The 12,419-nt window shown below is 41.8% G+C and overlaps 1 protein-coding gene across 3 annotated transcripts in view; it reads left to right on the top strand.

The window, feature by feature from the left end:
- Nucleotides 1-12,419, top strand: part of SORL1 (sortilin related receptor 1) — an 86,378-nt gene that overhangs the window by 23,763 nt on the left and 50,196 nt on the right. For all 3 annotated transcript variants that reach the window (XM_089537365.1, XM_089537366.1, XM_089537367.1), the window contains exons 5-9: nucleotides 1,843-1,910; nucleotides 2,577-2,757; nucleotides 7,219-7,320; nucleotides 8,297-8,466; nucleotides 12,181-12,373. In XM_089537365.1, the coding sequence (XP_089393491.1) occupies nucleotides 1,843-1,910; nucleotides 2,577-2,757; nucleotides 7,219-7,320; nucleotides 8,297-8,466; nucleotides 12,181-12,373 (714 nt within the window). The remainder of the gene's footprint in view (nucleotides 1-1,842; nucleotides 1,911-2,576; nucleotides 2,758-7,218; nucleotides 7,321-8,296; nucleotides 8,467-12,180; nucleotides 12,374-12,419) is intronic.

A 12,419-nucleotide genomic window follows, 5' to 3' on the forward strand; every position in this document is an offset into this window, starting at 1 on the left:
TTGCTTTGATACATCAGTCACCTTGGGTATTTTGTGAGTGTGTTTCCTATCTGCTGTCAGCCAGCTCGAATCCCAGATTTGGAAAAAAGTGGGATATAAATAAAAATAAAATGATGATGATGATGATGATGATGATGAAGATCCCTCTGACTGTAGAGCCTTTCCAGTCTCTTGCAGTGCCCATAGGCAGAGACAACGCTGGTTTTGACCAGTCAGCATCCATTTTTTCCAAACCCCATTGTGTTGCTTTTGTTTTGCTTTGTGTGTCTGTGTGGAAACAAGGTCTCTGGCAGCATTACTCCTCGTCTGTCCATTGTGGAACAATGCCCATGGAAATAAGAAAATAGGCCAGTGTCCCTGTCTTAACCCCCCTTTTCCCCTCCCCGTTCCAACAAGAAGCAGCCCTTTGTTTCTCTACAGGACCGGCTCACATTGTTCTCACATCGGGGCTTGAAATGGGCAGGATCTGGGAGGCAGAGAGACGCCAGACAGCGAGCATACTGTGCTGCCTTGAAAATTGGCAGGCATGGCAGTGTTTGTCTTCCATGGTCACATACCAGCATTTGTGTGGTTTTGTTTTGTTTTTCCTTTCCCTTCACTGTTTGGATATCTGCTTCACCATAATTGATAGATGGTTAATTCCTTCGGGAGTTGTTGTTTGGTGGTGAAGAGCCGAGAGACAATATCTCCGCTTTTCCCAGTCTTGTTGGCTGGGGTTGCTTTCCCTGCTTAAAAATAAAAAAATATAATAAAATTGAGTGTTTCTCTCAGCAGCAGTTAAGAGGAAAGGAATTATCGCATGCCCTCCCTGACCTTTTCTGTCTATTGGCAAGCTCTCCCCATTCTGCATTCCCTCCTTTCCATTTTCATGGCTTCTCTCTGATCTGGCAGGAGAGATGCTCACTGCTTGCTTGAGGGGAAAATAAAGAAACAAGGATAGAGGAATTTCTGGGCGCATAGATCTGTGCCTCCAAAACATGGAGCTGTGTAATGCTCCTCTCACTTTCCAGTCAGCGAGCCAGCCATGGCCAATTCCCAAGATATTGCATTCAATCCTGCAACATCTCTTTTACGTTTCTGTCCACACCAAAATCCCCTCCACGAAAGGCCAGCCATAATTTATGTATTTATTTATTAATGTTAGGTCCACTGAGTATGCATGCACAGTCCCCCTTGGACTTTGGGGTTCCCCTTCCCCAAATATTTTTGTACTTCTGCAACCTAGCCTCCAGTTTCCATCTAAATCCCCGTTGAATGTGGGTGGTGATGCTGATGATTTTATTTACTTATAGCCCACTTTTCTTCTGGTATAGGGACTTGAGGTGGCTAACAAACTTTAAAACAGTACAAGTTAAAAACTATACAAAGCATTAAAATGTAGATGTAAAGTTTTAAAGGCAATTAAATAATTTTAAGAAGTTAAAAACGATAAAATTGAAAATACTGCAAACTATACAAACCTCGCACAGCTTTTAAAGTCCAGCCCTTGTCAGTTTTGAGAAAGCAGACGCATAATATTGCTTTTATCTGCCACCAAAAGGAGAGCAGGGATAGGGCCATTTTGGGTCCATATGCAACTGGACTTTTACCTGTGTATCGGAGGTAAAGGCTTTACAGATCATTTCTAAACCCACATTAACATGGAGAGTAGGTTTCAGTGGAACTGAGTGTGGTACTTTCATTCAGATGTGGAGGATTTTGCAGCCTTAATGTGAATTGAAACTATGTTCTTGGATCTGTTTGGGAGGGATACGTTCTTAAACCATAAGTGCAGGATTTGTGCTTTTGTGAATTATTGTGGAGCTCCTGGGTTTGGCTGATCTCCATGTTCTAATTTTTCAGCTTTGGAAATCGGATGATTTTGGGCAGACATGGATAATGATTCATGAACATGTGAAATCGTTTTCTTGGTAAGTTTTGGAATTTTTGGTGAAGCCCTTATAGAGCCTCTTCTTTCTCTTTGCATAGTCTCACTTCTTCCACTCCCATTATGAACTGGTTTGCCCATTATTCCAAATGAAGTGGTTGAATCCCAACCCTGCCAGTCAAGAAGGAAGGCAGTAGTATGTGTGCATTTTAGTTTTGCCACTACCATAAGAAAAACAAAGTCACTTCCACATAAATTACTGGAATACCAGGGAGAGGAGTATGCAGAGGGTCTTGCAGCACTTTGGAGACTAACTGAAGGATAGAAGTTGGTGGGTTCAAGTCTATGAAAGCACATGCTACCAACTTCTATCCTTCTGTTAGGCTCAAAACTGCTGCAAGATCCCTTTGCATACTGATTTTCCAGACCAACTCAGCTTGGAATTCTACCAAGAGAAGGAGTATGTTAAATTTTTTCCCTGAGCTGGTTTTGAGTAGTGAAGCTCCTTGTTCAAATGCTCTTGCAACCATAAATTTATGATATCCATTTGTTTGTTGTCTTCAAGCTAAAACTGTAAAATGCGGAAATTGACAGTAGTCTGCCTTATACGACGGTTGTAAGAATCACTTATTTGGCAGATATGAAGTGCTCTCGATTTTTAATAAGTATGTGTATGAATATAATTTTTACTTTTTTCCCTCCTGATAAGGGGAATTGAACCATATGACAAGCCGAATGCAGTTTACATAGAGCGGCACGAACCTACGCGATCCTCCACTATCCTTCGCAGCACCGATTTCTTTCAAACCAGGGAAAACAAAGAGATTCTTCTGGAGGACGTTGAAGACTTCCAACTCAGGGATAAATATCTGTTTGCAACCAAGTCTGTGGTAAGCAACCCCGGCATCTAATCACTGTGGATTTTGCAGCTCCCAGCATCCCTCAACATTATCTGGGGTTGCTAGGATTTGTGGTCCAGTGATACCTGGAAGGCCACAGCCTGCTCACCCCTGCTTTACAATGAAGTGGGCAACTGTGATGCATCTACTATATATACTCATGTATACGTCTAGAAAATTTAATTTAAAAAAAAATATCAACCCAAAAAAACTGGGTTGACTTATCCATGGGTACATAATATCTTAACTCTTATCAAAAAAGGAACATCCCTTTCTCTGAATAGAGTGGCAAAAGGCAAGAGTGTAGTTCATCCAGGGAGACCTTAAAAGAAGCACCATCCCCTCTCTATGCCACTTCAGACATTTTTTAATTAGTCTGAGTGGGAAAATAGCAGCCTGTCTTGGCATCATTTTCTGTTCCTTCATCCATTACATCCTTTGTTATGAGCCCCAAAGTTTTATCTTGGACTTATACACGGATTATATAAAAATCCATAATTTTGGCCCTCAGACCTGCTCTTGTCTTATACATGAGGTTGACTTACTGGTATAGTCAAGCATATATGGTAATTTTCTGCCTTGGGAGTCTTTTGGGGCTGCATGAACTGCCAAAAATGGCACCCCCAGAACCAGAAAAAAACCTGGAAGTGTCCAGAAGACTATTTCTGGGTTTTGAAAAAATAAGTATTTTTAGTATTAAATGATGCTGGCAGCGGTGTTCCTGCAACCTATTCAGTGTGTTTTTGTTCTTAGAGGTGCCCAGAAGAGGCCAGGGAAATTTGTTTAGGCCTGAGAAAAAGGGCTGTTTTGGGAATTTGGAGCAGCCAAGGGCCACAAAAGAAGCCATTGGGGGTCCTTATACAGCTTCATGTTGCTCACCTCTGCTTTAAACATACACATAGTTAATGAACTCAAACAACATCCATTGAAATAGCAGGGAGGCCTCTCTGCTTTTGAAGGAAGGGATCAGACACTTTAAGCACACCAAGGTTTGCTACGACAGTGCCATTCCAAACGGTATTTTGCAAGGCTCACTGTCTTACAAATGGAAGAATAGGAAAGGAACGTGTTGTGAACTTCAGAGGGGAAACCACCAGGGTATCTCCGCTGACTTTCCTTTGTAATCGGAGTTTATTATTCCTTCAAGGGGCTCAGGCAGAGAGCTTGGTGCTTATTGACGCTGTGCATTTCCAGCGGGAGAGAGTTAAAATAACCCAGAAACATATTGACATAAGCAATCACAGGTGTATCAGTGGGCTTCTTGCAAATAAGGCAGTAGATACTTGGATCTGGTGCATGGTGCATTGTAATTGCCAGCTCTTGTGATAAATGTGTTGAAGCTGCACACAGAATTTACCTGGATGAGATATTCAAATGCTATTGATGATGACTGCTTTTTAGCAAGGGACTCTAGAATATTTACCCTGGGGAATTAGGACCCATTTTTTTTCTCTTCAGATTTTTATAACAAGAAAATATGTGTTCTGCAATTGGAATCCTTTATTGAAGATGCCTAATGAGACCTGGATTCAAATCCCCACCCCACCCCCAGCTTATTTACTGCGTTTCTAAGCTACCTCACAGGGTTATTATTAGGATAAAAAGAGGGATATGTATGATTTGAGAGCCAATATGGCACAGTGGTTTGAGCATTGGTCTTGGACTGTGGAGATCAGGGTTCAAACCTCAGCTAGGCTATATAAACCCACTAGATGACCTTGGGCAAGTCACACTCTCTCAGTCTCAGACAATGGCAATGGCAAACCCCCTCTGAAGAAACTTAACAAGAAAACCCCAGGATAGGTTTGTCTTAGGGTAGCCATAAGTTGGAAAGGACTTGAAGGCCAACAACAACAACAATGCATGCTGTTCTGAGCTCTTTATAGGAAGGATGGTATAAAAATGCAATAAATATGGTGGGGGGAATTTCAGTGGGAGTAATCATATCCAATGCATGGGTGTGCAACAGCAGAGTTAAAACGTATTTCTGTAAGCACTTGATTTCAGTACTTCAGGCAGATCTAGGTCAATGTGAAGCTCCAGAGCACTGAAAGGGAAGTTTAGATGCCTGTAAGTAATAGGGAAAATGACATGACAGGAGGATGGGGAAATGGAAGGTGGGGGTTTCATGGGAAAGGAAGACCATCTGCAGTATTTCGGGGGGGGGGGAATGTGGGTGAACTAGAACATGGCTTTGAGATTTGCCTGCCCCCAAGTCTTTGCATGCAGGCAGTGGCAAAAGGAGCCCCATAGTGCAGTGGCCAGAATGCTTGGGTTGCAGGATTTCCTGGTTTCAATCCATAGTTGTTGCTGTGTGCCAACAAGGGCCCTGTTGTACTATTGCACTGTTGTAACAGCAACAGATACCCATTTTTTCAAAACCAAAGGTGAACTTTTGGAGCCACCCCTTTTAGCATTTTTTTTTTGGAGATCTGTGTGGCCCCTGGCAGATTTCAAGAGCCCCTTGAATCTGTCATAGTTGCCCACCTCCTAGTTTAAAAATGTCAAGTGCCACTGGACAGAAAAAGAAAGCGCTGGTCCCGATTTGGTTTAAGGCATTTGCCTGTTCAGATGAACAAGAAATAAAAATATGTTGATGACAGTCTTGTTGGGAAAACACCCCCCTCCCCATACTATTTTTGAAGCCAGCAAAGAGAGGAATCCCAAAACGTACTTACAACATTTGTAGTATTTCTTAATTGCTTGGATGGTGACCAGCAATTGCATGAGTATTGGCGTAGGCTCGAGACCCAAAACCACGGTAATATAAGCCATCCTGCTGAAATGATTGAATTTGTCTGGGTTGGGACCACAGTGAGTTTGGAGAGGTTAAGTGGTCCTTGGCAGACTTAGAAAGGCCCCCCCCCCGCCTTAAATCAGAAAAAGGGTGTGTGCAGACCTGTAAAAGTTTCTTGATTCAGTGTAGCTGCATATAAGACCCAGGTAAGAAGGGTAGTAAGTCTAGATATGCTTACAGTAGTGATTACTTGCTTCCAGAGTATCCACCAGATTTTAGCCTGAGCTTTAAAGAAGATATCCAAAATATGGAATCCTAGCTCGCAAATTACCTTTCCTGCCTTGGATAGTTCTTAATGGTTTGGTTCCAGGATCCCATTCACACTACCCAATTATAGTGCTATATTTCACGTTACTTACTGTGGCAACATCCTGTGCAAGCTTGGAAATTGGAACTTTAGGGAGCAATTCTCAGCAAGGGAGTTCTAGTGCCTCCACAAACTACAAACCCTAGGATTCTACAAGACATTGCCAAAGGGGAATACAGCATGAGGATGGCAATGCAGTATCAGTTTGGGTGATGTGGTTTCGCTTACCCACACCAAGGAAAAGGTCTCTTCAGCATCTGGAGGTGCTCCAGCGTGAGTCTATAGTCAACCTCCAGCAGAAGTTGCCTATTGAATCATGTTGGAGGATCTCCAGAAACCAATCTAGGCATCTGGTCCTCCAACTCAACTTTATAGACCTTCCAACAGAAATATAGGGGTTGCCACTATCTTTAATTCTCACCATCTGCAGTAAGTTTGGAAACATATCACCCACATATACTGGGGTCATACTGTATAGCACTATAATGGGTTCCAGGTTATCTGAAGGGCTGTATCTTCTTCTATGAACTTGCTCAGGCTTGGAGGTTTTTGGTGCATGCCTTTCTCTTGACCTCACGGCCCTTACAGATACGTCTGCTGTCAGATATGTCTGCTGTCAGCTGTCTTGAGTCCCTGTATTGGGAATAAGGTGGAATGTAAACAAACAAACAAACAAACAACAACAATATAGGCGAGGGCCTTATTAGTAGTAGCTCCCAGATTCCCTTTTAAGGAGCAGATAATGGCCCCTTCCTTACTGTCCCTTTGTTGATGAGTGAAGTCTTTTCTGTTCTACCCTTTTTTGGGAACAGACTCTTTTCAAGAAGGCGTTTAATAGCGTTCTTTTCTGTTTCTCTTTATGTTTTTAATAGAAATATTTGATTGATTGGTTGATTGATTGATTCAGTTTATATCTTGCCTTTCTCCTGACCAAGGGCTCAGAAATGTACTGTGCAGAGGTTAAAAGTCAATTCAACATCCAATCTGTTAAAAACCCATGATTCAACACAGTTTCAAAATACATTTAAAGGATAAAGACATACAAAATCAAAACAGAGCACACCATTTTAAATATTGCTTTGCCACATTAAACATCTATGGCTGGTTTAGTTAAACTTTTAACATTAATTTCTTGTATGTTTTTCACCTGTTTGTGTTTTTAGCTGTATCTGTTCCAATTGTTGTTAAGCAGCTTTTAGAGTTTGAGTCCTGGGAAAAATGTGGGATATAAATAATAATAAAAAGCAATAGGAATACCTGTTAATGACTGTCATATAACCTTCTTGCAAACTGTTACAAGCTACGGATCAAAGGGATGTTTATGGTTTCTTTCTATTCTTTTTTGCAGCGTCTTTTGGGCTCTCAGCAACAAACATCTGTTCAGCTGTGGGTATCCTTTAACCGCAAACCTATGCAAGCAGCCCAGTTTGTGACAAGGCACCCTATTAAGGTATTTACATATGTATATGGGAAGGTTGGCGTTTCAAAGAGAAAGCTTCAGGAGATGGGTGTTCTTTTAGTTGGTTTTTAAAATATACAAAGGAGACTTGTAAGTAAATGTTCTGTTTGGGATTCTCAGCCAGCTATGCCCACTTCCAGATACTCCATTCTGCTCCTTCTCCCTTTTGGTTTTATATTTCCCCCCACAGCAGTCACTGTGTACAACCCCCATATCTGTGGAGAATACCTCCCTGGACTTAGCATGGATAATAGTAAATCCTCTTGAAATGAATGATTTCCAGCAGAAGCATACCATAGAATCATTTTGGAGGACCTAGAAATATCTAGAGAGAACCCTTCTCTAGGAATATCTAGGTCAGTGGTTCCCAAACTTTGGTCCTCCACGTGTTTTGGACTTCAGCTCCGACAAGACTCAGCCAGCTTGGCCAACTGTCAGGAATCATGAGAGCTGAAGTCCAAAACATCTGGAGGACCAAAGTTTGACAATCACTGATCTAGGTCCTCCAGTGTGACTCTGTGGTCAATTTCCAGCAGAATCATCCCATAGAATTGAGCTGGTGGACCTATAAAATGACTAGAGAGAAGGATCGTACTGTATTTCTTGTCCACTGGACACTCTCAGTTCCCATTGGTTCTTTTGGGGAGTTCTCCACTTTTTTAAAAACGGGGTGCTACATTTGTTTTTTTAATAACTCGTTCCTTTGGTAAGGGAAAACCCAACACAACCTTTGTGTATACCCATTGCAACTGCCCTGAAAGGAAACATTATCACATCTATTTTAGGCAGGAGATGATGAGTCAGAGGAGAAAAAAATGGGTTGGCTAAAGCTACCTAGTTAGAGAGGTGTGGGATTTGAAAATTTGACTCTCACTTCACACTTCAGACTGCTGAGCTGTAACCCTTGAGTGCATTTGAAGTATAAAAAGAGAAAGAGGCTATTTCTCTCATTTATTTTTTCTTGAAGGAATACTATATTGCGGACACATCTGAAGACCAGGTGTTTGTGTGTGTCAGTCACAGTAACAACAGCACCAACCTCTACATCTCAGAAGCAGAAGGCCTACGATTTTCACTGACTTTGGAGAACATTCTCTATTATAGCCCTGGAGGAGTTGGAAGTGACACTTTGGTCAGGTAAGGAGACTCCTGTGGTCCTTCACTGAGAAAGGAGGACATTATCCGAGGTTCTCTTTGCCCTGGCACATTTTCTCAAATCATTTCTCAAATCAACACATGATTCCTGTTTCAACAACAGTGGCCTGGAACAAACTAATGCTAATACAGGTTGAGCATCTTTTATCCAGAATCCCAAAACCTGAAATACTCCAGAATCCCAAATTGTTCACATGCACAACGGAGATAGTGACACCCTTGCTTTCTGATGATACACAAACTTTTATTTCATGCACAAAATTATTAAACATATAAATAACAATAGTACAGGATTTCAGGGCTGCCCACATATGCAGAAAACATGATTCTTGAAACATAACTTGCAGGCTGTTCTCCATATCGTATAAAATTATACTTAAGCTGTGCGTACAAGGTATATATGAAACATAAATGCATTTTATGTTTAGACTTGGGCCCCATCTCCAAGATATCTAATTATGTATATGCAAATATTCAAAAATAAAAATAAATCCAAAATACTCCTGGTCCCAGGCATTTTGGATAAGGGAGACTCCGTCTGTACATTAGTTTCTAATACATTCATCACCTTGCTTGCTATGGTTGGACCTTTTTTTAATTTTTGGTGCATGGTTTAGATTTGTTATGGGGAACCTTTGGCTGTCTTGATTATTGGACTGCAATTCCCATGATGCCCAGTTATTAGGTATGCTGGCTAGGGTTTGTAAGAGTTAAAATCGAAAAGATCAGGAAGGCTAAAGCATCCTCCTCCCAGTTTTTCAGGACCGAGTTTTCTCAGAAAGAAGTTCCCCCACCACCAAGTCAAAAGATGTCTGGTGAAATTGATGGGAACTCAACTTAGGACAGATATAAAAATGGTTGACCCAATATGTATTTTGCGCACAATACTGTGGGATGTGGTCAGTGGCCACTGGCTCAGATGGTTTCAAAACTGGAGTTAAACAAACCTCAATTTCCTTTTTGACAAAGTGAACATCATGAAAAACTCAGTGGCTGAGTCATGGTACCTGAACTGAACCTCCCGTTTCAGAGGCAGTATACCTTTCAGTGAGAGAGAAAGATCGGTGTAGTGGTTTGACTTTTGGGCTATGACTCTGGAGATCAGGGTTCGGATCCTGGCTCAGTCATGCAAGCCCATTGGGTGACCTTAGGCAAGTCACATGCACTCAGCTTCAGGGGAAGGCCATGGCCAACCTCCTTTGAACACAACCTGCTAAGAAACCTCATGATAGACTTGCCTTAGGATTACCATAAATCAGTGCCAATGACTTGAAAGCACATAACAACAACAGCAACAGACCTTTTAATCTTAGATGCAAGGGTAGAGGAGGCATTGTCTTCATAACCTGGTTCTGAAAAACCTGTTTGTAGAGTGCACTGCTGGAAAAGCTTGATTGTTGGTTTGATTCAGCAGCTTTGCATTTTTACAGAATCCCATTGGGAGAGAGAAATATTTGGGAAACAGTGCCTATGCATGCGGGACCTGCAACAAAATGTTGAATTGTTGAAAGCTGTTCATGGTGCCAGCAGGTCATGCCTTCCTCCATGCTACTTCATCCCATTTCCTCCTCCCTCCTCATTTTCTTCTCCATTTCATACAGTTGGTCACATTCTGTGCCCAACTGAGCATACTCAGTCAGCCTTGGTCTATTTTTAAATCCCACCCACTCCCTTGAGGGTTTTTATTTTCCTCTGAAAGATGTTTCACACTCCCACAGACCTCAAGGGGTTTCCACCAAACTTGTTGTCACCTCCCTCTTGTTTCTCACTAGTCCTATTTAAGCTCCATTGCCAGTGTAGTTCAACCCTTGAATGAATTCTTAGTATATAGCAGGCATATGTAAAATGCAGTCCTGGGGCTGCGTTGAAGTCCCTGAAAGCAGATTTTATGGTTCTTGACCCCTCCATATTCTCCAGGCTGTGCTTTTTTGGATCCAAAGAGAAAAGCAAATTGCTTCTGATACTTTCCAGGAATAGCAGTTCATCTTTCAAAGTTGCTTGCTGCACCTTCTCCCGCTGCTGCTTAGCATAAATATCTCAAACAAAATGCTATAAAAACAAAATAAAGTGCAATAAACAAAATGTTATAAAAGCACATGACTGCAGAACACATAAGAAATCATTACAAAATCATGATGCGCAAAACCACAGCCACGAAACCACTTTTGTTTTGTGGCTTCAAGTCATTTCCGAGCTACAGCAACCCTAAGGAGAAACTATTACAGGGGTTTCTCGGAGAGATTTGTTCAGAGGGATTTGCCTTCGCTTTCCTCTGAGGCCGAGAGAGTGTGACTTGTCCAAGGTAATCCAGTGGGTTTCATGGCCAACCAGGAATTCAAACCCTGGTCTCCAGAGTTGTAGTCCAGTGCTCAGACCACTACACCACACTGACTCTTAGATGAACACAAAACCACTGAATCAGTGTGTACTAAATTACATGCACAGGGGTAAACATGAAAGGTACACAAACTTGTAATGATTTTTACAGTTGTGATTTTATTGTAGCATTTTGTTTGTTGTTTTGGTTTTGGACTTCTGCCTCCTTTTGTGATCTATAACATAAAAGGCTATCTGTTTTCCAAATGAGACAGCTGCCCATTTCTAGGTTTGAGGAGGGCATTTTTGTGAATCTTTGTAGTCCCCTGTATCCTTTACAGTTGCCCACCCCTCAATTATAGGGAAGATAATCATGATAACAATGTCTAAATATACAGGACAGACATCGCAGGATCACAGGAGCAAGTGCACAAAGCCATGTGGTGCCAGCTTCCAAACCAAACTTTCTTGCGCCTTCCAAGTCACCTGTCATCTTATGGCGATTCCATTAATTTTATAGGGTTTATTTAGGTAAGGAATACTTAGAGATGGGCTTGCCAGTACTAATCTTAGCCATTCAAAATCCAAATCTGCTCTCTACTGGTTGAACCTAGCAGTTGCTGTTCCTCCTTCCTTGCATGTTCTCTGCCAAGCCAAACTACTTGCAGCCAGTTTCGTGGTCAATCGTGTCATTAGGCCAGGACTAAGGGGTAACACTTTACAGAATACCTCCCTTGAATGTAGAATTGTTGGCTTACCACATATTGAATGCAGCAAAACCGGGATAGGGTAAGGCAACAGGCCAGAGTTTGAAAGATTGGAGCCAGGAAAAAATTCTTTTCTGCACTAAACCTCCTAGATTTCCCATGGCTGCTGATGTATTCTGGTAGTTGGAGCTCCCAAAAGTAATCTTTCTAGGGTGTCTGTTAAAGTCCGGAGTTGAAAATTGACAAATACTGTACCACCAATGCTATCAGGAACATTAGCAGAATTAATCCAGTTTTGCTTTAACTTCCGTGGCTCAGTTCTATGGTATTTGGAGCTGTGCAGTTTGTTGTGGCACCAGAGCTCTTTGGCAGAGAAGGCTAAATATCTTGCAAAACTACAAATGCCAGAATTCAATAGGATTGAGCCATGGCAGTTAAAGTAGTGTCAAAATGCATTATTTCTGCAGTGCCAATGCAGTTATGGAATAAATATGTCTTCCTGTGCTGCGATGCCTCTTAAAACTATTTCTTTATTGGCATACTTTTACAGTACAGAAAGTTCCCGCTTGGGACCATATTTTAATTTCTGTTCTCAATAGCCAACTATTTTGAAGCCTGAAACCTGATTGCAGTGCCTGGGTCTACTATGTTGTGTTTGCTTCTCTTCCGGCAGATACTTTGCAAATGAGCCCTTTGCGGACTTCCACCGGGTCGAGGGGGTGCCAGGGGTCTATATTGCCACCTTGATCAACGGCTTGTTCAGCGAGGAGAACATGCGCTCCGTCATCACCTTCGACAAAGGTGGGACTTGGGAATTTCTCCAGGCTCCAGAGTATACTCGCTATGGCGAAAAGATTAATTGTGAGGTAATGATGCCTACAAAGAAATCCTGTTGCTTCTTAAAAGGGCTTT

This window comes from Sceloporus occidentalis, unplaced genomic scaffold (genome assembly GCF_023333645.1).
Source record: "Sceloporus occidentalis isolate IW3139 unplaced genomic scaffold, rSceOcc1.0.p SCAF_9, whole genome shotgun sequence".
Taxonomy (NCBI): Eukaryota; Metazoa; Chordata; class Lepidosauria; order Squamata; family Phrynosomatidae; genus Sceloporus; species Sceloporus occidentalis.